At 47.4% G+C, this 26,337-nt stretch overlaps 1 protein-coding gene across 1 annotated transcript; it reads right to left on the bottom strand.

The window, feature by feature from the left end:
- Window positions 1–5,609: 5,609 nt before the first annotated feature.
- Window positions 5,610–26,213, bottom strand: PWWP2B (PWWP domain containing 2B). Its single transcript, XM_072131299.1, has 3 exons — window positions 25,909–26,213; window positions 18,045–19,714; window positions 5,610–6,327 (listed from the first exon to the last, which is right to left on the bottom strand). Exons 1-2 carry the CDS (start codon window positions 26,196–26,198, stop codon window positions 18,061–18,063), a joined length of 1,944 nt encoding a protein of 647 aa, XP_071987400.1. The 5' UTR covers window positions 26,199–26,213; the 3' UTR covers window positions 5,610–6,327; window positions 18,045–18,060.
- Between the last annotated feature and the right edge of the window lie 124 nt (window positions 26,214–26,337).

A 26,337-nucleotide genomic window follows, 5' to 3' on the forward strand; every position in this document is an offset into this window, starting at 1 on the left:
CTGTGTCACACATATGTGTATTCTCAGGTGTAATGTGCAGGACGGGGGGGGGGGGGGGGGGGGGTTGTCAGGGAGAGTTTAGGTATATGGGGCCCCGATCGCCCCATGGCCCAGTAGAGTCTTGTTACGTCACTGTGAGATCCTTATCTTTATACATTATAGAACAGAATACAGGGGCTTCCTAAGTGACACAACCACTAAACGCGTCTCATCTCAGGTGAACATATGCGGAGAAGAGTCATATTTGCCCGATATTGGGGGAGATTATTTGGGGGGGAAATTTCACATAAAAGAAGAAATTCTAGAAAGGACATTTCACACCCTACCGGAGGGGGTAGTAGTTCAGTGGCCGGAGGGGGTAGTAGTTTAGTGGGGTAAAACCTGGTGACAGAGCAGGGAGCAGCAGCTTCCCTTTTCTGATATTTAACGCTGTACCCCCCCCCTTTGGGGTCACATAGATGCCCCCACTAATACGTTCTATGCAGTCTGAATGAGTGAATAATGAAGACCATGTAAAAGTATTAAGGCCGCATTTAGAAACTTATCTTTTTTTTCTTTTTTCTTAATGGATGACCTGGATTTTGTTGAGCAGATTTGCTGTTTAGACACGACATGAAGTATATTTATTTATTAGCACCTGGTGAGCTCCGTCTTTTGTGCATTTGATGAGTGATAAACCTCCTTATGGAGAAGCGAAGACATGAGTAAGTGTCCCTGGGGGGGGGATACAAGCCTCCGGACTGAAGGCACGTGACCCTGAAGACGTGACCCTGAACTCCTTTTAGTCAGACATTAGTAATTCTCTAATGGCTCCCGGAGTATTCCCGGATTCGATGACTGACGTGACGCACCGGTGAGTCTCTGTGATGATGTGGAATGAGAGAAACTTTCGGGAAGTGACTCTGCTTTTGTTACCCCAGCACAGTGACGTGTCTGTGCAAGTAACTGTGCCTGGTACCACATTGTAACTCAGTCTCATTCATTGTGTTAATCAGTGAGAATCCCTTCTAAAACGGCTTGAAGGGAACCCGTCATCAGCAATTGGCCTAATAAATCACTACCAGAATATTGTCAGGCAGCGTAACACTTTCTTTTTTTGTTCCTTCCCTGGCTCAGTGCGGTGGCATCATCCAGAAAATCAACTTTGAAGTGAGATGTAAATTGGTTGTATGAAGTCAAGGAGGCGGAGTTTCACACTGAAGTCAAACTCTAAATGCCTCGTCCTCTGTGATTGACATTATGCATCAGACTTCAGGAGATCTAGTGACGTCTCTGGATGTAGGACCACCAATTACAGTGAAGAGGCCATTCTGAGGAAGAGAGAGCTGGACTTCAGTGTTAAAATCTCTGCCTCCTTAACCAGTTTACTTCTAGTTGATTTTCGGGTCATGATAGAGACATTGGAAGGTATTCATCTGCCCTACAATAATCCCTAACAAGACAGTATAGAAAAAAATGTGTAACAGTCCCCCTGTTATGGTGATTGGTGGTCCCAGCAGTCAGACCCTCAATGAATGGACCATTTTACACCAATATCTTATGTTTAGTCCTCACACTAAAGATGTGATCTTCCATGATGTGTAACATGACATTCATGGCTCTATACGTGTCCATGTGCATGCAGCCCTCAGTTCTGTCCTGCAACTAATCCCTAGAAACAGGATCCAGCAAAGTAGAGGATTATTGTAGAGGATGTGACTAATACCTGACCAGAAGATTTCTCACTTTCTATAAGATTTACCTTCTGGGTGGGAGCGGCCATTAAAGTAAATAGGGAAGATGTTACACGGAGAAGTAAGAAGAAGTAATGGCCGCTCACACTTCAGCTTTCCTCTTGCGGTGAACATGAAATACTTTTATGCCTTTGCACAATGGCACCAAGACATCAGACATCACTATGTAATCCATCAAGTCTAATATTATCTGCCACCTACAAGGGCAACAATACAGCACAAGTGGCTCTATGGCTTCATGCACACAGCCGGATGGGGTCCATGGTGTACGGAGCCTGAAGGCCTCTTGCTTATGAGCGGGTTTGATGAGTCCAACTTCACATCGTGTTCTGAAACATCCGGCCCAAACACTCAGCAACTGAAACCAACATGATGAGTTCAGTTCCGGTTGCTGCTGGTTCGGATCGGACTTTCCAGCACACAATGAGAGTTTGATGCAAATTGGACCCATCAAAAGGCTCGTGGGCAATAGGGTTAGGGTAAAGTAACACTTTGCCCCTACAGCATAGAGGAAAATTGACTGACTATTGGGGAGAAACTGGTTTGAGAGCCCCAGGGATGACAGGAGCGGGGAGTCCACTTGTTCCCCATATGATTGGAGCAGCAGTGGGCACATACACAACAACTTCCCCATTCACCTCTATGTCGGGTTCACAGGTTCAGTGGTCTCGTTTTCCATTTAAATGCAACAGTTTTCCAGACCTTCTTTTGAGTGATTGCTGGGCTGGTTTTACAAATGTATACCAATCTGTGTCAATCTGTGGAATAGCCTGCCTCAGGCGCTGGTCACAGCGGGGACAGCAGAGAGCTCAGGCTCTGGTCACAGCGTGGACAGCAGAGCTCAGGCGCTGGTCACAGCAGGGACAGCAGAGAGCTCAGGCGCTGGTCACAGCGTGGACAGCAGAGAGCTCAGGCGCTGGTCACAGCGTGGACAGCAGAGAGCTCAGGCGCCGGTCACAGCGTGGACAGCAGAGAGCTCAGGCACCGGTCACAGCAGGGACAGCAGAGAGCTCAGGCTCTGGTCACAGCGTGGACAGCAGAGCTCAGGCGCTGGTCACAGCAGGGACAGCAGAGAGCTCAGGCTCTGGTCACAGCGTGGACAGCAGAGAGCTCAGGCGCCGGTCACAGCGTGGACAGCAGAGAGCTCAGGCGCCGGTCACAGCGTGGACAGCAGAGAGCTCAGGCGCCGGTCACAGCGTGGACAGCAGAGAGCTCAGGCGCCGGTCACAGCAGGGACAGCAGAGAGCTCAGGCGCTAATCACAGCAGGGACAGCAGAGAGCTCAGGCGCTAATCACAGCAGGGACAGCAGAGAGCTCAGGCGCTAATCACAGCAGGGACAGCAGAGAGCTCAGGCGCTAGTCACAGCAGGGACAGCAGAGAGCTCAGGCGCTGGTCACAGCAGGGACAGCAGAGAGCTCAGGCGCCGGTCACAGCAGGGACAGCAGAGAGCTCAGGCGCCGGTCACAGCAGGGACAGCAGAGAGCTCAGGCGCTGGTCACAGCAGGGACAGCAGAGAGCTCAGGCGCTGGTCACAGCAGGGACAGCAGAGAGCTCAGGCGCTAATCACAGCAGGGACAGCAGAGAGCTCAGGCGCTAATCACAGCAGGGACAGCAGAGAGCTCAGGCGCTAGTCACAGCAGGGACAGCAGAGAGCTCAGGCGCCGGTCACAGCAGGGACAGCAGAGAGCTCAGGCGCCGGTCACAGCAGGGACAGCAGCGAGCTCAGGCGCCGGTCACAGCAGGGACAGCAGAGAGCTCAGGCGCCGGTCACAGCAGGGACAGCAGAGAGCTCAGGCGCTGGTCACAGCAGGGACAGCAGAGAGCTCAGGCGCTGGTCACAGCAGGGACAGCAGAGAGCTCAGGCGCTGGTCACAGCAGGGACAGCAGAGAGCTCAGGCGCTGGTCACAGCAGGGACAGCAGAGAGCTCAGGCGCCGGTCAAAGCAGGGACAGCAGAGAGCTCAGGGGCTGGTCACAGCGGGGACAGCAGAGAGCTCAGGCGCTAGTCACAGCAGGGACAGCAGAGAGCTCAGGCGCTGGTCACAGCAGGGACAGCAGAGAGCTCAGGCGCTAATCACAGCAGGGACAGCAGAGAGCTCAGGCGCTAATCACAGCAGGGACAGCAGAGAGCTCAGGCTCTGGTCACAGCGTGGACAGCAGAGCTCAGGCGCTGGTCACAGCAGGGACAGCAGAGAGCTCAGGCTCTGGTCACAGCGTGGACAGCAGAGAGCTCAGGCGCCGGTCACAGCGTGGACAGCAGAGAGCTCAGGCGCCGGTCACAGCGTGGACAGCAGAGAGCTCAGGCGCCGGTCACAGCGTGGACAGCAGAGAGCTCAGGCGCCGGTCACAGCAGGGACAGCAGAGAGCTCAGGCGCTAGTCACAGCAGGGACAGCAGAGAGCTCAGGCACTGGTCACAGCAGGGACAGCAGAGAGCTCAGGCGCTAGTCACAGCAGGGACAGCAGAGAGCTCAGGCGCTAATCACAGCAGGGACAGCAGAGAGCTCAGGCGCTAATCACAGCAGGGACAGCAGAGAGCTCAGGCGCTAGTCACAGCAGGGACAGCAGAGAGCTCAGGCGCTGGTCACAGCAGGGACAGCAGAGAGCTCAGGCGCCGGTCACAGCAGGGACAGCAGAGAGCTCAGGCGCCGGTCACAGCAGGGACAGCAGAGAGCTCAGGCGCTAGTCACAGCAGGGACAGCAGAGAGCTCAGGCGCTGGTCACAGCAGGGACAGCAGAGAGCTCAGGCGCTAATCACAGCAGGGACAGCAGAGAGCTCAGGCGCTAATCACAGCAGGGACAGCAGAGAGCTCAGGCGCTAGTCACAGCAGGGACAGCAGAGAGCTCAGGCGCCGGTCACAGCAGGGACAGCAGAGAGCTCAGGCGCCGGTCACAGCAGGGACAGCAGAGAGCTCAGGCGCCGGTCACAGCAGGGACAGCAGAGAGCTCAGGCGCCGGTCACAGCAGGGACAGCAGAGAGCTCAGGCGCTGGTCACAGCAGGGACAGCAGAGAGCTCAGGCGCTGGTCACAGCAGGGACAGCAGAGAGCTCAGGCGCTGGTCACAGCAGGGACAGCAGAGAGCTCAGGCGCCGGTCAAAGCAGGGACAGCAGAGAGCTCAGGGGCTGGTCACAGCGGGGACAGCAGAGAGCTCAGGCGCCGGTCACAGCAGGGACAGCAGAGAGCTCAGGCGCCGGTCACAGCAGGGACAGCAGAGAGCTCAGGCGCCGGTCACAGCAGGGACAGCAGAGAGCTCAGGCGCTGGTCACAGCAGGGACAGCAGAGAGCTCAGGCGCCGGTCACAGCAGGGACAGCAGAGAGCTTCCAGAAGGGTGTAGATGCCTTTTTACACTTAAATAGCATTGATGGTTATTTTATATAGAATTGTTTCCCCTAAATTCCTTCCTCATCCAATCCCTTCCTTGGTTGACCTTGATGGACAAGTGTCTTTTTTCAACCGTATAAACTATGATACATGTCCTATAAATAGGACGAGATATAAGGAGATGGAGATCAAATTCCCAATAATGGCTCCATTCAATATTATGGGAGTATCAGAAATTGCTGAGTACGGCGCTCAGCTATTCCGGAGCTACCATTTACTATCTAGATACCCAAGCGCTGTGCTCTGCAGTTTCTGGCACTCGCATGATATTCATTCTGTGGAGTGGCAGGACACATGTGTGACTTGCTCTTTTTTTAGGTAAATGGAGTATTTACAAATCCAGACACGTCAGGACAATAAGCGCTGATCCAAACCTCATCAGGGAGCAGCTGCAGCCTCCCAGGAGAGCAGGACATGACAGCGAGAAGGAGAGGCCTAGTCACTCACCATATGATAACTAGATCAACCACACAAAGAGGAAAAACAAAAATGGCTTTTAAAAATAAAATCGCTTTTACTAAGTTTGGGATAAAGTCAACCAACAAAGTTTGCAAAAAGTTCGTGTACATTTAGTGAAGACATGAAATTCACATTCCGATTTAAAAATAATTAAAAAAAAAAAAAAAAAAATATCCCTAAAGCCGCTTGTTAAATAAATACTTTTTACTCGTTAAAACTACAGTTTCCTTTGGTAAAGATTTCAGAAAAGAAACATTTATTTGTGCAGGAAGAAAAACCGGTGCAAATCGAGAAAGAGCCGAAACCCGGACGCTCCCCGAGAGGTTTTTTTTAAATATTTTTATGCACTGATTAAATACTCGTAGTGTTAGGTCTCGTAGCTTTAGTCTATTACCTGTAAACTAAGCAGCAGCAAGATTCTGTTTTTTTTGTAGTTTAAACAAAACAAAAAAAAAAAAAAAAAAAAAAGTAGAATTTTAATAAATTAAATTTGTAGTTTTCTCCCCCCCCCCCCCCAAACATTAAAATGACAGAGAAGGTTCCTTTGTGTTTGATGTCCTTGAGACCTCCACGCGTCGGATTCCTACAAGACGTCCAGGTGACAACTTCTGTCCTCCACCGACGACCAGAAAGCTCATCCTGCTGTCAGGAGCCACTGCTGGGGGGCAGGGGGGGGGGGGGGGGCTCCGGGGGGCAGGACAGGACCTTTATAGGCAAACAAACTCTAGAACAGCCGGGTTCTGATCCACTTATCTGAAAAGGAAGGGGAGAAATAGGTTATATGTATATTTATGTGTGTGGTCATGCAAGATGTAGAAAACGAAGACAAAGCCAACAACACATGTCACAACCAAATCAATGAACAAGCACAATCCAAGAACAAAGTCAAGGAGACAAATACAGGATCTTCATTTTATGTCTGTGGCCAATATTCCAATGTTCTAATTCTCTGTTAAGTGGGTGGTGACTACGATGTAGATGGCCTAGAGCTCAGGGAGCCCATTGTAGTGGTGGCGGACCTGTGGCACGGGTGCAGCATGCGGTGCTCAGGGCCCTCTCGTTCAGCACCCAGACCACTGACTTGCACACAGTTTGGTAGAAGGGACTCAAGACACGGTCCTGCAGAGCCGGGCAGCACAGGGTCGGCCATATTTATCGCTATTTTAAAAAGGGACACATTTCGTTTACTGCCCAAGACTGGAAGAGGAGCCGGGAGGAGAGGCCGGATCATCATTGGCGCTCTGGGCACACGGTACTTCCGGTGGGAGTATCTAAAATTAAATATCTCGTACGATTTAAGGCTGCGGCAGTGCAATCAGCAATCATTCATTTAAAAGTCCTGTCTGGGTCCTGGTACCAAACCAGTGGAACCAATCATGGGCATTAACTCTTTAAATGCTTGTTGCAAAGTCGCTTGTAGTGAAGTTTGGGATCAGGAGGGAGGAAGATGAAGAGTATCAGAAAAATGTGATCAGGCGTTTTCTCAATTTTCTCATTTGAGCAGGTAAACATCTTGAAGTCCTGTATATGGTGGACGTAAGGAATAGACCAAGAATATATTGGGTTTCCAAAGCCCAAAAATGTGATTTTTGGGCTTTGAAAAAACGCATCCGTTTTTAAAAACGCATGCGTTTTTGTCCGTTTTTCCGAAATTGCGCAATGAAAGACGGACAAAAACGGATGCGTTTTCAAAACACGCATGCGTTTTTTAAAAACGGATGCGTTTTTAACGATCTGAAAACGCACTTAGTAAAAACGGCCCAAAAACGCCATGTGTGTCTTCACCCTAAGGGTCTGGAGCCAAGGAGCAGTGACACTGGGGGCTCTCCTATGGGGTCTGTGTGAGTAGTAGTGAGCACGTGTGACCACCATCCAGTTACAGAGCTCAGGTCCTGACTCATACTTCTCACCCATCCACTGGATACAGGTTAAATCCTTGTTACAAGAAATCGCCTTCATCTGTAAATATACAAATAAGACAGAAATTCTTCTGAGATGCGGCCTGAGGCAGCGGCCAGTAAGAGAACTGTAAAGCATGGCGAAGCTGCAAACTTATGTAAATTAAGACAACCTCTTCCCATACGCCCTATTTGGATCTTAATAATAATTATTTATATATAGCGCCTACAGATACCGCAGCGCTGCACAGAACTTGTCACACCAGTCGCTATTGGATGTTGCAGATGTTGACCTGAATGGGACTTGAACCCAGGACCACCGTGCTGCAAGGCTGTAGTGCTAAACACTGAGCCACCGTGCTGCAAGGCTGTAGTGCTAAACACTGAGCCACCGTGCTGCAAGGCTGTAGTGCTAAACACTGAGCCACCGTGCTGCAAGGCTGTAGTGCTAAACACTGAGCCACCGTGCTGCAAGGCTGTAGTGCTAAACACTGAGCCACCGTGCTGCAAGGCTGTAGTGCTAACCACTGAGCCACCATGCTGCCCTATATCTTCTTCATATTGCATTACTGCTACTAATGCAATGTGGCTTCAGATAAATTACGGAACTACATTTGTGAGCTAAATTTTTCCAAAACGGGCATGAACTCTAAACCCGCAAAGTCATCCCACAGAGAGAACTAATTCCATACATAAAGGCTTCATAAAAGGAGCAGTAACTTGTGATCACAGCTGTAACCTCATCCTCCTGTCAGCTGACGCTTCAGATGGGTTTCTCAGGATGAGATCCAGCACAGTCCGCAGGAGAAGTTTACAGGGAATCTGCAATACACGGAATTCTGCTCCGCAGGGAAATTCAGGGGCTTTTCACTTTCACCAAATTATGGATAGTGATAAAAAGTTCAAATTTTCCAATATAATTTATGTATCAATTCCTCACTGTTTTCTAGATTTCTGCTGCCATTCAACATTTACTTATACAAATCGTTATCAGATTAATCAGAACTGTGTGATATAACGAGCCGTGCACCTGTGTGACATCACATGACCAGGGATATAACGAACCGTGCACCTGTGTGACATCACATGACCAGGGATATAACGAGCCGTGCACCTGTGTGACCTCACATGACCAGGGATATATAACGAGCCGTGCACCTGTGTGACATCACATGACCAGGGATATAACGAACCGTGCACCTGTGTGACATCACATGACCAGGGATATAACGAGCCGTGCACCTGTGTGACCTCACATGACCAGGGATATATAACGAGCCGTGCACCTGTGTGACATCACATGACCAGGGATATAACGAGCCGTGCGGATACAAAAAGAAATTGGATCGCAGCACTTCCATAAAACGGTATCTTTATTCCAACAAAATTAAAAACATCATGTGGAAGGTAGGAAAACGCCGACGCGTTTCGGGCAACTCGTGCCCTTAACGAGCCGTGCACCTGTGTGACCTCACATGACCAGGGATATAACGAGCCGTGCACCTGTGTGACATCACATGACCAGGGATATAACGAGCCGTGCACCTGTGTGACATCACATGACCAGGGATATAATGAGCCGTGCACCTGTGTGACATCACATGACCATGGATATAACGAGCCATGCACCTGTGTGACCTCACATGACCAGGGATATAACGAGCCGTGCACCTGTGTGATCTCACATGACCAGGGATATAATGAGCCGTGCACCTGTGTGACATCACATTACCAGGGATATAACGAGCCATGCACCTGTGTGACATCACATAACCAAGGATATAACGAGCTGTGCACCTGTGTGACATCACATGACCAGGGATATAATGAGCCGTGCACCTGTGTGACATCACATTACCAGGGATATAACGAGCCGTGCACCTGTGTGACCTCACATGACCAGGGATATAACGAGCAGTGCACCTGTGTGACATCACATGACCAGGGATATAACGAGCCGTGCACCTGTGTGACATCACATGACCACGGATATAACGAGCCGTGCACCTGTGTGACATCACATGACCATGGATATATAATGAGCCGTGCACCTGTGTGACATCACATGACCAGGGATATAACGAGCAGTGCACCTGTGTGACATCACATGACCAGGGATATAACGAGCTGTGCAGTCCCCGGGATATGTACAAGATAGGTTCCCTGGGTTTGTACTTAAGTTGAATTTGCATGCAAGTCGAAAACTGTATATTTTATAATTTTAATTCCAGACACAATTTTTTTGCCCCAGTGACAATTGGAGTTTCAAGAGTTTTTGTTGTAATGGGACCAAGAATTATAATAAAGCTTCAGTACAGACTCCTTACAGCTGATCCCTGCAGCCGGGGACTATAGTAACATCCAGAGAGGTCACAATACAACAAGATTCAATAGAACTCCCCTCATCCCTACCTCCAAGAACACAGAGGATCCCTCATACAACCCCCTCATCCCTACCTCCAAGAACACAGGGGATCCCTCATACAACCCCCTCATCCCTACCTCCAAGAACACAGGGGATCCCTCATACAACCCCCTCATCCCTACCTCCAAGAACACAGGGGATCCCTCATACAACCCCCTCATCCCTACCTCCAAGAACACAGGGGATCCCTCATACAACCCCCTCATCCCTACCTCCAAGAACACAGAGGATCCCTCATACAACCCCCTCATCCCTACCTCCAAGGACACAGAGGATCCCTCATACAACCCCCTCATCCCTACCTCCAAGAACAGAGGGGAACCCTCATACAACCCCCTCATCCCTACCTCCAAGAACACAGGGGATCCCTCATACAACCCCCTCATCCCTACCTCCAAGAACACAGGGGATCCCTCATACAACCCCCTCATCCCTACCTCCAAGAACACAGGGGATCCCTCATACAACCCCCTCATCCCTACCTCCAAGAACACAGAGGATCCCTCATACAACCCCCTCATCCCTACCTCCAAGGACACAGAGGATCCCTCATACAACCCCCTCATCCCTACCTCCAAGAACAGAGGGGAACCCTCATACAACCCCCTCATCCCTACCTCCAAGAACACAGGGGATCCCTCATACAACCCCCTCATCCCTACCTCCAAGAACACAGAGGATCCCTCATACAACCCCCTCATCCCTACCTCCAAGGACACAGAGGATCCCTCATACAACCCCCTCATCCCTACCTCCAAGAACACAGGGGATCCCTCATACAACCCCCTCATCCCTACCTCCAAGAACACAGGGGATCCCTCATACAACCCCCTCATCCCTACCTCCAAGAACACAGGGGATCCCTCATACAACCCCTCATCCCTACCTCCAAGAACACAGAGGATCCCTCATACAACCCCCTCATCCCTACCTCCAAGAACACAGGATCCCTCATACAACCCCCTCATCCCAACTAATGCGATCCCATCATGGTGTAGCAGGATGCAGACTCGACCTGCCGCTCCATCTATTGGTAAGAATGGGACGTAGAGGTCCTGGAATCTTCCATCCCCTTTAGCCCAATAACTGACTACAGCGGGTCCTGATATTACAGGGAGAGTCAGGAGTGTCGGAAGACCTCCCTCCATGGTGTTCAAGATCCAAAGAAAACCCCCATTAAACTAGAGGGAGTAATGTGACCCCCATTTGAGTTTTTGGGGGCCCAAAATAGAATAGAGACAAGTTCACTTTAGAAATTATCTGGCAGTAAAATAAAGGGTTAAACCAGATTGAAGTGACCCAGGATTTTGGCTGCACCGGTTCTGTGATCACGGATTCAGTTAATTGAACTTGGTAATTAAGAAAAGTCATTGATGTAACGAGGAAGAAAATAAAAAACCTGCACATAAAACTTTCAGTAAATATTAAAACAAAAGACGATTCATAAAAGGACAGAGAAAGGAAATACGTCTATTAATCCCTTAAAAAAAACCCGGATAAAGGGCAGGTAAAGGATCCTGTGACATCGACGTGTACAATAGGAAGCGGAGATCCTCGTACGCCTCGTTATGTGACTGATGCAGGGAGCAGGTTAATTGGACCCCGGGGTCTTATGATGATGCAGGGAGTCCCAGCTGTTGGGTCATCTGAGTGCAGGGAAATCTCTAATTGCTTTACATTTTTTTGGTGTTTTTACACTAATAATCTGTTTTTGGATTTGTGTGGGAGAATAAGGTCCGGCACAAGGATCGCGGCTTCTTCTACACAGATAAATCCTCAGCAAATGATGGAACCAACGGCCTCGCACTGCAAGATTTCAGTATTAATGAGCAAACATCAGGAATAGATCTAAAGACACAAAAGATGGGAAAATCTTTCCACCTCACATTCCTAGATTCCAAAATAAATGTGACCATATAGAGGTCACATCCCCCAATGATCACCCCAGGTCCTTCTCCAGGGAATTTACAGAGAAAGAACCTTCACCTACAAAATCCATTTACAAAAACCTTCCCAGAGGTTGTGTCCTTAAGGTGTTGACATAGGATTATTACACATCATTCCTGCCCTGCCAGTTCTGTGCTGCAAAACAAACAGGACGCCATTTATCTGTAAGCGGACACAAAGGGGCTCATTCACTAAGGGACGCGCTGCACTTTTGTTGGACTTTCCAACGTTTTTGGGATTTCCACGGCTGTGGTATAACAGGGGTTTGCACTGGGATTGTGTTGCGCGCGATTGGATGCGGTCACATGGTACGTTCTCAGTACGTTTTTAAATGCACTGAAGACGCACGCGTTTTTGCATGTTTGCCCTGCGTTTGGCTGGTTTGAAGCGCTTTTTCTTTATTGCTGGAAGTGTAAGCAGCTGTACAAAATGGTAACACAGCTGCTTACACTTCAGGAAATTGAAAAAAAAAACTGATTTAAAGCAGCCAAAACGCAGGGTAAACATACAGTCAGTATCACAACCACGCTTACATGTCTTCATTATGACCGAGTGGTTACAAGCCGGCATCACTGTGCATGTGTACTGAAGCTCGGGAGCACCACAGATGGATGGGATAAGCCTCATTGGATCTCTCCAAAATGTTTTTTGTTTTTTTTTTTAAATTTAAACTGAACCGGTCACCAGGAATTTTTTTCTTTTTTTTTGCTGCTGACGGGTTCTGATAGTTTGTGCCATGTGGATTTTAAAAACATCTCCATGTATGACATTCCTGGTGACCAGACAGGGATAAAATAAACCATTGGTGCATTAGGATCTGTGGGTCCTTATAGGTTCCACTTACAACACGTGCATATTGCTCTATGTATAAAACTCCTTGGATACGTTTTCCTACATGTAAGACCTCAGGCAGATGAATGTGAAATGTGGCTGTGCCCCAAGCGAGCGCAAATCATATATCCCGGCAGAGCAGGTCCTGTAGTCTTCTACTACAGTCATCAGCGCAGGAGCGGCCGCTCCTCACCCACCAGTGACACACAGGCTGTACATGTCCTGTACAGGAACCGACCACTACAAGGGAAAATGTGAAAGCCTGGAGCAATTCACAAACAATATATAATATAATATATATACCGTATATACTCGAGTATAAGCCGACCCGAGTACAAGCCGAGACCCCTAATTTCAACACAAAAAACTGGGAAAACCTATTGACTCGAGTATAAGCCGAGGGTGGGAAATGCATTGGTTACAGCCTCCCAGTGTATAGTCTGCCAGCCCCTGTAGCATACAGCCTGCCCAGCCCCTGTAGTAGGAAAAAAAATAACACTGTACTCATCTTTCCGACGTCCCCCATAGGTCCTCTTCTGTCTCAGACTGTCTCAGACAGAAGAGGACCTACGGGTGACGTCAGAAAGGTGAGTTTTGTCTTTATTTTTTTAGTTGACTCGAGTATAAGCCGAGTTAGGGTTTTTGAGCACAAATTTTGTGCTGAAAAACTAGGCTTATACTCGAGTATATAAGGAAGAAATATATATATATATATATATATATATATATATATATATATATATATAGCCAGAATATAAGGAAGGGATGTTGTGTTTCACTTCCTGCTGCACAATATCTTTTTTTTTTTTTACAGGACTTCTCATTACTTTGGGTCATCAGTATCAGGTTTGTGGGCGTCCGACTTCCAGCAGCAGCGCTCATAGCGGGAGTCACAGGTACTGGCAATGCTAGAAGTACACAGCGCCAGATGTCGTGTAGTGGTGGTGACCGGTTACTGCAGCACTTGGTGAAAGCCAATGGGGCCCGTGTATCATACGCTCCGGCTTTATCCGTCTGGTTTTTTTTTTAGAGTTTTATGGCTATTCGGATGGATCTTCGTGTATTTTTCTTACGGATACTTGTGGCGTTTGGTCTTTAGTGAATTTGTGACTTTTTAAAACAAAAGTTGCAATCGGTTCCAAGCTGTAATTTCTAAACCTACGTCAGGGGCAGCCATAGACTGGCGACAAAATGAGCAAACTTTAAAAAAAAAAAAAGTCACAACTGGATTCAGGTGATAACTCAGGGAACACTGCAGAAACCCCGACAATGGCGAACTGTGAGGGGAGGCGCAAAATGCCATGAAAAGCCTCAAAAATGTAAGAAAAAGGCAAACCAAAAGATTAATACATGTGCCCCAATGTGCGGCAACTACACGTTAGATTGGTAGTGGGTGCTGGGTGTCTGACAACCAACCCATGAGATGCTGGTGACAAATCCTAAAGATATCACATGATACAATTCCTCTCTCATTGCTACATCAAAAAAAAACTGAAACTGTAAAATGTATCAGACATAACAGTTACATCCACTAGTTAATGTTTTTTTTTCCTGCCGGGGGAGGGAAAGGGGCACATTGGTTTTCACCGGATCCTGCAGTCTACGTGGTCAGATTGTTGTCAGGCTGTACTGAAGCAGCTCCGGCATTACAGAGATTCCTATGGGTTCCCATGAATCATTACAATTATTTCTCTTAATTGAATTTTACTGAGCAAAATATTTGGATTAGAAAGAGAAAAAAATATAGATTACACCCGGCCGCCATGTTACTTGTATCTACAGCCGACTTCCGGAGGCCTAGAGAGAGCAGCTCTGCGCGGTTATAGTTACGTAAGTGTCAGATGTCGCACTCCACAGCCTGGGATTAAGATTAGACTTCAAAATGAATAATCTGACAAATCTAGAAGAGGTCACCTCCTGCAGGACGCTGAGCACTGGCAACATTGTAACATGTAATCACATAAAGTATCTGTGTAGGAGGGTGGTACTGCGCACTCCCGGCACTAGGGGGCGTCCCAGTCACTGAGTAATACAGGGGGCAGGGCCTGGGGGGAGGGGCAGGACTCATTGTCATTGGAGTCCTGGTCCTGCTCCTCCCTCCCTGCACGAGGATAATTCAATGCGCTGGACGGAAATATCTGATTATACCAAAAACACGGTAACGTCGTGTGGGACACTAAAATAACTACAGTTCTGTAAGGCCCCAAATTCCCCTGGACATTATATGTGGGACCTATGAAGCGCCGTGGACTCCCATGTGCCGATCCGGCGCCTCCTTTCGCCTTGTGGCAAGTGCAGCTGGAATAATATCCCGGTTCATTACACAAGGGCCGGTCCTGCGGACTATGGAGACGTCACTTACCATAACAGGCAGGAACCTTCAGGCACCCACAAAGGGCGACTGCGGCGATTAGGGTCAATGTCCCAAATCGTCCCGGCAGGTTCCCTTTGCGCTCATGTGATATCGAGGGTAAAACACATCGAACCCAAAGCAAAAACATCCCACCGTCAGCAGGGGGGGGGGGGGGGGTCATAAGTAGGTGGCATTTCAGCCCAACTATGGTGGTAGATTGTCATGAGCACTGCCCCCCTCCCCCAACTCCTGCAAATCACAAATTGTATCACAGCTTCACCCGACGCCATTCACTGCAAGACCGGCCCTAATCGAGGTACTAATCGCAGCCTCGTACATCCCATAATCCTCTGGGAATATCCTACAGATACAGTTTTGTAAGCGTCAGGGGAAGCTCGTGGGTTTGTTCTGCGATGCAAAAGTGGAAAGTGAAAGAAGTGAATGAAATCTGTTCCAGTATCAGGACATCGCGAGGGATTGTAACTCGGCTCAGGGAGCGTCAGACCCACGTGGCGCCAAATCTCCCGAGACGGCGTGATAAAAGCCACTCCCTGTTATTGCTCCGGGCAGGTAACTGGCAAGTGTGAACGATGTACCTGCGGCTTCCCAGAATAAACACGTCCCAGTACAAAGATCCATTTCTTGGAATTGTCAGAAGGAAATCAGACACTCAGCGACTCTGCGGATTTCTCGCCAGACAGTCGATAACTTGTTTATGTAACTTCTGTGTACACAAAGGGAAGAACAGCTTTTTATATGTCCGAAACGCAGGACTGAGCGTAACACGGGGGAGGGGGGGGGGGACGCCTCTACGTAAATATGGCGAGGTGTAATTACATTGTGTGTGCAGATCAGAAAAGACAGAGCACAGGCAACGAGGGAAATAATACAACTAATTAAGCTAAACGTTCATTAAGATATAGCAATACAAATGTAAGATGTGGACGCCCATGTTACACACTACAAACACAGCAAATAAAGCAGATTGGGAGGGCACACACTTAGGGAGGGCACACTCAGCAGCCCTGCCTGGCATGCACGTGTCCTGTAAGGGACGAAGGGAGTAGTAGCTGCCGCGCTGGTGGTGGATAATCTTGTATGAGAACATAATAACATGAGAACATAAGAATTGGACCTGCCGAAATCCAGCAGCCTAATTCTCCGCTCACACATTTGCAGTCAGGGATAGAAGATGGTCAGCTTAAATCTACAATCCATCCTGATAAACTAGGAACACCGGGACTGTGGGATCTTCTTATATTTGGTATCCATGGCCTCCTGCCTTCTAACATCAACTTTGAAATGATACTAATCAGCCAGAAGGGGGCGATATGGGGTGCTTAAGCTTTACAGGCTGTTACACTGTCTTCCCTTCCTCCTACCCCCTCAGCCTGATGTATTGTAAGAGGAAGTTTCGGGACACAGTGGGAGGAGGGAGTGCTCCTTGTCCAGTGTAACAGCCTGTGCAGCTGAAGGACAGAGGGGCTCTGGCAATGTCCCCAGAGCCCTTCTGGCTGATTAACATAACTTAAAAGTTGATTTTAGACGGAAGTAGCCATGGGTGACAATTACAAGAAGACGCCACAATCCCGGTGCCTGGATCTATGAGTAATGTCCCTGGTTATGAGCAGAATGTGAACTTTCACCTGCAGCGAGTGTACGGAGCGTTCCTGCCCTCTCCCCTGCCGGCCGTGCCCCGGTGTGGGGCTGGTGGAAAGGGGAGAATAACTGCATGTGCTGGTGCTCACTACATATAAAGACTGTTACTATACACAGTGTGTACATTATACAAGTAACAACCGGTAACTTCCTGGAAACCTATGTGATACAAACTGATCTGTACATATGTAGTTCTCTGTTATTCTATATGTAACCCCATGACCACGGCTGCTGCTCTTCACCTCCTACAATGTATCTGAGATACTTCAGGTCACATCCTACAGGAGAACACAAAGCGTTTGTACAGAGAAGATCTATTCATGTCAGACTGATGCTTCCATGTAACATACAACATCCACGGGGGAAACATCAGAAAGCGAGGAGAAAGAAACTCTCCGCAACAAAACCCTATAATTATTCTTTGGAAATTTACAGAAATTTGCAACCTGAGATCTCCTAAATGGATCACGGTGATGGTTTAACATGATAATCAAGTTAATTAGTATGCTAAACAGTCTAATTAGCACCTTTATAACCTGCAGTGCGGAGCCCCTCCCATCAACGGGCGAGAAGATAAATAACCACCAAATCTTATAAAATAAAGCAAAAAGAAACAAAAAAATGGTGTAAACATTCTGTATAGATCTTCCCGTGCAGATTTTATTCTTTTTAGTAAGAAGTCTGTACACACTACAGAGGAGTCAATAAAATGGAGAGAAAAAAAAACTAAATTAAAAAAACTAGCTGCTCAGACAGATCTTGTGTGGACTGAAGAGATGAATCCCATGTGTCTACACACTATAGAGGAGTAAATTGGAGTTGGGGGTCGGGTTTCCAGCACCCCCACAGATCAGATGTAGTTCATACAGTGAAAGTAACAGGATGGAAATAGCACTGTTCTCTGTGTAGTGGTCAGACCGGGTTACTACACATCACTTCAATGGGTGCTCAGTGAGGCTGCAGTGACTATACAGAAACTTCATCTTCCAGTGATGAGAAGAGCTGATCTGTGGGGGTGCGGGGTGTTGGGTCTCCACCAATCTGATTGAGGGCCCATGACACTTCTACATCTTACATAAGCAGGGTTTCCTCCAAGGGTTTCATAAAGGCCTTTGAAATCTGCAGACATATGGATACACATAGACGTCAAATACTTCACATTCTATTAGGCTCCTGACAAATCTGCTGACACATTCACAGGACCTTTCCAACTTTTTAGGGCGCTCCTTCTAGTGTAAAGCCGAAATGTCTTATATTCAACACCAAGCAAATCTCTCAAAACCAGCGATGTACACGAACTAAAGATTATAAAGACAGAAAAATTCAATCACCATCAAACTAGCAAAGAGCGACTTACCTCCGTGTCATGACCGTTACGTTTCACACTGCAGTAAGAGTTCCCTAATTTCTGGAGTCATGTGACTGGTAGCCCTGGCAGCTTCGGTAATGGCCTTACGGTAGACGCCCTTCTTCTTGCGGTTGAACCTCAGTTTGAAAAATTCAGAGAAAGAAGAGAGTTTGGAAACCGATAAACTAGAGGTTGTTGGAGAACCGAACCATGAGACGGTGGCCTCTTGCCAGGAAGGGTCCCCATTCTCCTTCTGGTTCACATTAATACTCAGAATCCGTGCAGGCCACCATGGAAAGCCGTGAACCTTCCCCCACACTATATCCCCCACCGCAATGGTCTTCCCTTCTACAGTGATGCAATTCGATACACTTTTAGAATGCAGTCTAACCGTGAGAGGCGGCACCGTTTTATGTTCATCTTTAGAAGAGGACACCGAAATATCGTCACCAGGCAAAATATCACAAAAATCCATCCGGTTTAACTCCAAGCAAGAAGACTTTGCCTCGTCCAAGCTGTCGTTACTGCACAAGGACGCACTCGAAGAATCCGCTTTTCTTTTGCGGTAATGGCCGAGTAAATTTATACTATGCCCTTCTTGGTTGTGTGGAAACCCTTTGAAATCCTCATCTTCCCCCGAGCTTCCCAAGGAGACATCATGATAGCTTCTTTCTGTAGATTCGTCCATATAAAAAGCAGAGGAATCGGTCTCGGATTCCCGGCTGCTCTGAAGAACATTAATCTCATCCACGAGCTCAGATTTATAGATCGAAACATTTTGTCCTTGGCTAATCCTCTGGGGCTTTAGTCTGATTTTTGGTGGGGGTACATCTACATTGGAATGCAAAGGCTTAGTTAACTTTAACTTTGGAATGGAAGCCACCTGACTATTAGTTGATCTGTCAGTCAACCGTTTCGGAGTTTCACAACTATCTATGTCTCTTGACGTTTCATGGTCCCCGCTTCCATTTTCTTGAGCTCTATTTGGACAAAAAGGCTCCACGGAGCCGTGAACACGTGAAGGAATCTTCACCACCTCCCCTTTACCTTGGGGTGTACTGTAGGAGATCTTAATAACTGGACTCCTGTGCACCAAGTCTTTGGTGGGACTTTTTGGAACCAAGTCTTTCCCGTTCTCCTCCCTCCTCTCCTTCCCTGACTTTTTCTCTTCGGGATCTGACTCCACTTTGTGACGTTCTTTGTCCTCGCTATGATGAAGCCTCCTATTACTTCTAAGGTTTTGCTTATCTTTAGGAGTTTCCTCTGTATTTAAAGTGTTTTTACATTTCTCACAAAGAACCTGCCTAGGCCGCAGCCTTATCGTACTCATTATGAGCCGACCGGGATCGCGGTTTCTTGACATCCGCCTTTTTGTCCTTTTAATATTGCGAGGTGGAGGTTGAGGAACCCACTGATTGTAGGAGTGCCTCAGCCACAGAGGAGGGGGGAAGGGAGCTCCTTCAAAGTAAGGAGGGTAAGGAGGCGCTGTCCCAGGAGGTGGAAGGAGCGGAGGGACTTGATCAGTGTTACTCGTTACAGGGAGGCCAGTGACTTGATCAGGCATTTCCGATAAAGGGTGTGAAAAATTGGCATCTTCAAGAATACTGACACAGGAACTATTGCACGCTGGCTCATCATTTTTTGGAGCTGAAGCTGGTGGCACACAAAACAATCCAGACCTAGGAGGCAAACAAAAAAAAACTGTGTGACTTGCTGAGAGACACAAATCCACAATAACTTTTTTAATATATCCACAATCAAATAACATATTGCTGTGACAATTAAAGGGAACAAGAAGCCCCTGAATCCCAGGGATGTGTGTAGCTGCACTTACAGGTAAAGGACCTGCAACACCTCAGCGCTAGCGCCATGTACAAAAGGATTTCCCTCCTGTTATTGTATCGTATTTGAGGCCTTTGTGTTACTTGACATATACAATACATTATAATGAGGCCTAAAGGAAAGGAAAATAATTACTAGAATATGCAGTAATGGTGCTAGACCACCCAAGCTGTGGCACCACCACCAACCCGAGACCCAAAGGAAAGGACACATCAATAATATCAGATTGTTGGGGGTCTGTAAAGGATTGTGTGACAGAACCCCGAAGGTGCGTTCTTGGTGCATTTTTGCAGGTTTACCTTGCGTTTGGGTGATGTGAATCAGTTTTTCCTCATTGGTGGAAGTGTAAGCAGCTATGAAAAATGTTAACACAGCTCTTCACACTTCCAAAAATGAAGAAAAATGGATTCAAACCACCCAAACGCATGGTAAACGTGCAAAAACACACCAAGAGTAGACAAAAAACGCACCATGTGACTTGCTGTGGCCATTTCTTCAGGCCTGCGACATCACACTCATCATCCACATGACCAGTCCTATTCTAGTGAATGTTAATTAGCTACAAACCAGCAAGTCCAGCATACAATGTACAGCACTGACACAACAGGGGGGTGTGGGCGCTCAGGAATAGACCCCACTGATACCTGGTCATGTTTCTTTTTTAATTAACCCCCCAAAAAATGCATCCAAACGCTGGTGTGAATCCAGCTGTAAGGCGTCTCCTGCCCAGCACTGAGGGTAAACCCAGCAATGACAGAGCCAGCAGATCCTCTGCGAGGCCTCCCCTCCCCCACATCTCCGTGCATGGCTGACATTCATTAAAGCTGATTATACTCCGGCCCCCGCCAGCTGCCATTTATCTCCCTCTATCCTGATCACGTCTATCGATGCTCCACAAACCTGAAGTTTTCCCTTCAACGTGAAAATGGCATCAAAATCTAAACTGAAGACATTTGCCACATCCTCCAGCGATCCCTATTGTCTGGACTGCTCCCGCATACCCTACATGGCCGTGTATTACACACATCCCCTCAATAAGCCCGAGAGGAGATTTGCCGAAAAAGAACAGTTCTCATTCTGGTAGCCCTGGCCCATATAGGTGCCATTGCCCATTATACATAAGCTATGGAGGTTCCCTAGAGGGGTCTGATGCAATCGGTCATGTTTATAAGGCCGCGTTCATACACTGTGGGAGGGGTTTGCGATTGGTTAACGAGCACCAGGTGTTATGCATTGTTCCGCAGCCTGTGCGAGACATACCTGGAAGCCGGCAGCACACACCTTTGGGTAATATCGTTGTATTAGGGCGCTGTCACACTATAGTGTTATCTCCATTTTGAAACGGAATAAAAAACGCACAGGGGTGGGCCACAGCCAATCACATATCAGTTTGTATGCTAACGCCAATAACCACCTGGTGTCTTGCATTTAGACAATATATACGACACCGGGTGCTGATTGCCGATCGATGAGTATAGAAACACATGTGTGACAGGCCGTGGCCCACCCCTGTGCGCTATGAAACCACGGCCAAAAAAAATGTTACAAACGTGTAAAACCCCAGCTTCAATGAGTTTACTATGGATTTTGATGCAGATTTGGACTACTATGCGCTGCGACTGAGCAATCGGCCTAAGGGTGAAGACACACGTGGCGTTTTTAGGCCGTTTTTGGGCCGTTTTTAGTTGAATTTGCGTAATTAAAACGGACAAAAAAACGCATCCATGTTTTTTGAAAACGCATGCGTTTTTGTCCGTTTTTTCCGAAATTGCGTAATTAAAACGGACAAAAAAACGCATGCGTTTTTAACGATGTAACTAAAAACGGCCCAAAAACGGACTAAAAACGCCACGTGCGTCTTCACCCTAAGATGGCGCTCACACAAACCATATGACAAACACAATTCAAGCAGAGGGGAGGAGGTTCACCCAGTCGCATGGAAACAGATCAGCAATCAGTCATAAATCCTCACATTGTATAAAACAGTTCATATGACTCGTATGAATACAGTATAAGGGTCGATGCAAACACCATACGTAAAGCCACAACTAGTAACCATGTAACCTGCAGATTTTGTTGTACGTTTCAGCGCCAATTTCACTTTCGGAAGAGCTGAAACCTGCAGATAAAATCCATGAAGCTTGTTGATAAATGTTTGTGTTCTCGCTGCTAACATGTTATTTTATATTTTACTTCCCTTGCTATTACTATTTGTTTCTTTGTATCCTCCGTGCACCAAGCACAAGAAAAACTTCAGAGAATAAAAACTGCGCGGAAAGCGGAAACACGGGTGCGAGGAAGCTGAAACGTGTATAACCAGAGACTGAACAGCGCGGGATGAGAAGTCCCAGAAGTGTCTCCATTATTATCCATCTATTATGTATGTAGTGCGCAGCGCACCGTGTAAGAGGCCGACGCTAACACAACCCTACAGGTTTCGTATCAAGGGAGGCTCATCCACACAACCGTCACACTCACACTCCATGAATTCCTCTAAGATCCTCATGTATAGTATTTATGACATATCCGCAGCAGAGATCATAATAATAATCTTTATATAGCGCCATCATATTCCGTAGCGCTTTACTAATCATTAGTACAGATAGATGTCAGCCCTCGAAAATGTGACCGTCACCCTCCAACAGCAGTGCCAATGGACAGGTCATGGTCCATGGGATCACCCAAAGCCAATCAGCTGTTATGTACCAGAATCCATCATGTTTTATAACATACAGACAGTAAATATTATATATTATAATTATTATGCGTTAAATTGTTCGGCACAGAATTGAATACAGAGTTGTCCGGCCAGGTCTATTAATTAGTGGGAACAGGACCCCCAATTCTCATGATCCAGGGGTGTCCCAGTGAATGGACCCCATTGACTAAATTGTTATTCCCTATCCTGTGGATTGGGGGGGGGGGGGGGGATCATGTAAACTTGGAGCGACCCTTTAAGAATTCCAGATGGCGAGTCCACACCCGACGCACATCTATATGCAGAGCTGTACGAATCCACCGCAGACATTTCACCAAAATGTCTGCAGAGGATTTCTCCTCTCCCATCTATGGATTATGCACATACTTGCATTTCATATTTCTACAGATCTATACTGATCCTATAAGGTATATGGGGCCTATATTGTACGTCTGTATGACCCCAATCTCCTCAACAGGGGAGTCCGTATACTCTAAGGCTGCGTTCACATTGCGTTTTGAAATGCACTATAACAGCCGAGGAGAAGAAATTTACCTAATTACACCGTTTACATTTTGTAAATACAATGTTAACATAATGTAAAGCGTTTGGCCACATTGCATTTTGTAAAATGTTTACAGCAATGTAATTAAGCAAACCCCCTTCTCCTCGGCTGTTGTATTGAGTAAATGGCACGTGTGAACGCAGCCTAAGAGAGGCCGCCATACAGTACAGGAGGGTTGGAGCAGCGTCATGTAATAAATATGGCTCCCATCTCCCGGGGCGAGGTTCAGCAGCAGCTGTACATTACATTAGGATTATTGATGATCTATGGAGAAGGTAAATGGAAACAAAAAAAAAAAAAAAAAAGATGCTTCTGTTTATTCCACGACATCTCCGAGGGGCTTCTACATGTAATGGGGGAACCGTAACCCCAAACCTTCATCATCCTCAAGTTATCAGCTACTGTATATAAGATCGACAATAACCCTATACAGCAGGAATCAGAGGTCTGGGAGTATTGTCAGGACATGATGGGAGTTGTAGTCATCCTGATAAACTGAAAACTAATAATATGTGGAAATAGATTCAGAATTTAGTGTTTTATAGATTTCTTTACATTGTTTTTACTTGGGTCTATAGGGAAGGTGAAACTTCCATCTCGCCCCTTCCCCTGGGGGCAATGACATTTTGGTGGGGGAAAAAAAAAAGAACAAAAAGTAAAAAAATACTGGATGTAAATTTTATTATTCTTTGATATAACTTCTGGTTCAGCCGATCTTCAGACTTGGACTTCATTGCGACCGTCACTTGTCAGTAACATCTACCCCTTACGTATCACTTATCAGAGAATTAAAGGGATTGTCTGGGTCTGAACAATTTGAGATCAGTGGGGACTTGCACCCGCGCCGACCTCCAGCTGGGAGGAGATACGGCAATACAAAACGCCATTTCTGCATCATGAAATCTCATGGACTGTGTGCATCCAAGTGATTTGGTCAGAGCAGTAATAAAAGATTTGTAGGAAGTGACCACACCCCTTTACGATCAACTGGACCTGGACAACCCCTTTAAATCCGCCGCATGCCTATAAACACTGTGCCAAGTCTCTTTCACTAGCAAGTTTTTGGGATTCTCATATAATAATAAATCTTTATTTCTGTAGCGCCGTCATATTCCGTAGCGCTTTACAGATCATGGGGGACAAAATTATAACAATCATAAAACATAAGGCGTGGGGGACCTGCTCACAAGAGCTTACAATCTAAGAGTCTGCAGCAAGTTTCCAAGAGAGTGAAATCTGTCCAAGTCTTTCCAATGTCAGACTTCACAAACAAGAAATTGCTCTTCTATCTCATAGACTGTAAGCTCTTGTGTCAGCCCCTCATCCTCCTAGACTGTAAGCTCTTGTGTCAGCCCCTCATCCTCCTAGACTGTAAGCTCTTGTGTCAGCCCCTCATCCTCATAGACTGTAAGCTCTTGTGTCAGCCCCTCATCCTCATAGACTGTAAGCTCTTGTGTCAGCCCCTCATCCTCATAGACTGTAAGCTCTTGTGTCAGCCCCTCATCCTCAAAGACTGTAAGCTCTTGTGTCACCCCTCATCCTCATAGACTGTAAGCTCGTGTCACCCCTCATCCTCATAGACTGTAAGCTCTTGTGTCAGCCCCTCATCCTCATAGACTGTAAGCTCTTGTGTCACCACTCATCCTCATAGACTGTAAGCTCTTGTGTCACCACTCATCCTCATAGACTGTAAGCTCTTGTGTCAGCCCCTCATCCTCATAGACTGTAAGCTCTTGTGTCACCCCTCATCCTCATAGACTGTAAGCTCTTGTGTCACCCCTCATCCTCATAGACTGTAAGCTCTTGTGCCCCCCCCTCATCCTCATAGACTGTAAGCTCTTGTGTCCCCCCTCATCCTCATAGACTGTAAGCTCTTGTGTCACCACTCATCCTCATAGACTGTAAGCTCTTGTGTCACCACTCATCCTCATAGACTGTAAGCTCTTGTGTCAGCCCCTCATCCTCATAGACTGTAAGCTCTTGTGTCCCCCCTCATCCTCATAGACTGTAAGCTCTTGTGTCCCCCCTCATCCTCATAGACTGTAAGCTCTTGTGTCCCCCCTCATCCTCATAGACTGTAAGCTCTTGTGTCCCCCCTCATCCTCATAGACTGTAAGCTCTTGTGTCCCCCCTCATCCTCATAGACTGTAAGCTCTTGTGTCCCCCCTCATCCTCATAGACTGTAAGCTCTTGTGTCCCCCCTCATCCTCATAGACTGTAAGCTCTTGTGTCCCCCCTCATCCTCATAGACTGTAAGCTCTTGTGTCCCCCCTCATCCTCATAGACTGTAAGCTCTTGTGTCTAATGTCTCATTTTGTCTGTTTATGTCCCTGCGGAATATATAATATACATTTATTATGATCAGGTAGTGATTGGCCGCCATTGTTACCCTGTAACTGATCACCTCCTACACTAGACCATCAGACTAAGACTCTCACATTACTGGAAAAGCTGGGTGACAAGCACAGAGCACAGCTTTTATTAGGGGTGGTCACCCAGCTTTCCCATAGTGTGAGCTATGATTTGAGGACTGTGTGGCCTGTGAGTGACAGGCTGCAGCCATATTGGTGGTCACCCATCTTTCCCAGTAGAGCAGAGGTGACAGGCTGCAGCTATATTGGTGGTCACCCATCTTTCCCAGTAGAGCAGAGGTGACAGGCTGCAGCTATATTGATGGTCACCCATCTTTCCCAGTAGAGCAGAGGTGACAGGCTGCAGCCATGTTGCTGGTCACCCATCTTTCCCAGAGGTGACAGGTCTGTACTCACTTCTTGCTGCAGTCCAGCAGGACCCCGGTAAAGGTCCGGTCCCCGCAGCTCAGGGTCACCAGCAGAGTGTCCTCCACTATCTGCTCCAGCAGGACCGGTACCAGGGAGCCGACCCGCAGCTCCTGCCCGTCCTCGGCCTCCATCTCCTTCCGGCTGCTCGGTGCACAGCGCCCCCTGCTCCCTGCTCCCTCTTCCGTCTCACCTCCTCCTCCTCCGTCTATGGGATCGCGATGACGACACGAGTCCCCGCCCCCTCCAATTATTCTCGCTTCTTCCTTCCCAGCGGCCATTGTGACGTCACGGCGGGGAATCCTGTGCGATACATTTTGTTACATAACAAGAGTAAATAATATCACAATCATTTCCTAAACATTTCTCATCTACTTCCTTTTTTATTTTAAAGGAAAAGTTTGTCCAGCAGCAGGACCA

This window comes from Engystomops pustulosus, chromosome 11 (genome assembly GCF_040894005.1).
Source record: "Engystomops pustulosus chromosome 11, aEngPut4.maternal, whole genome shotgun sequence".
NCBI classification, from domain to species: domain Eukaryota; kingdom Metazoa; phylum Chordata; class Amphibia; order Anura; family Leptodactylidae; genus Engystomops; species Engystomops pustulosus.

Bases quoted from the DNA above. Each gene is read 5' to 3' on its own strand.
- PWWP2B (XM_072131299.1), bottom strand. From the start codon at position 26,198: ATGGCCGCTGGGAAGGAAGAAGCGAGAATAATTGGAGGGGGCGGGGAC. The intron at 19,715-25,908 runs GTGAGTACAGAC...TTTGCCTCCTAG, and splicing joins CTGCTGGACTGCAGCAAGAA to GTCTGGATTGTTTTGTGTGC.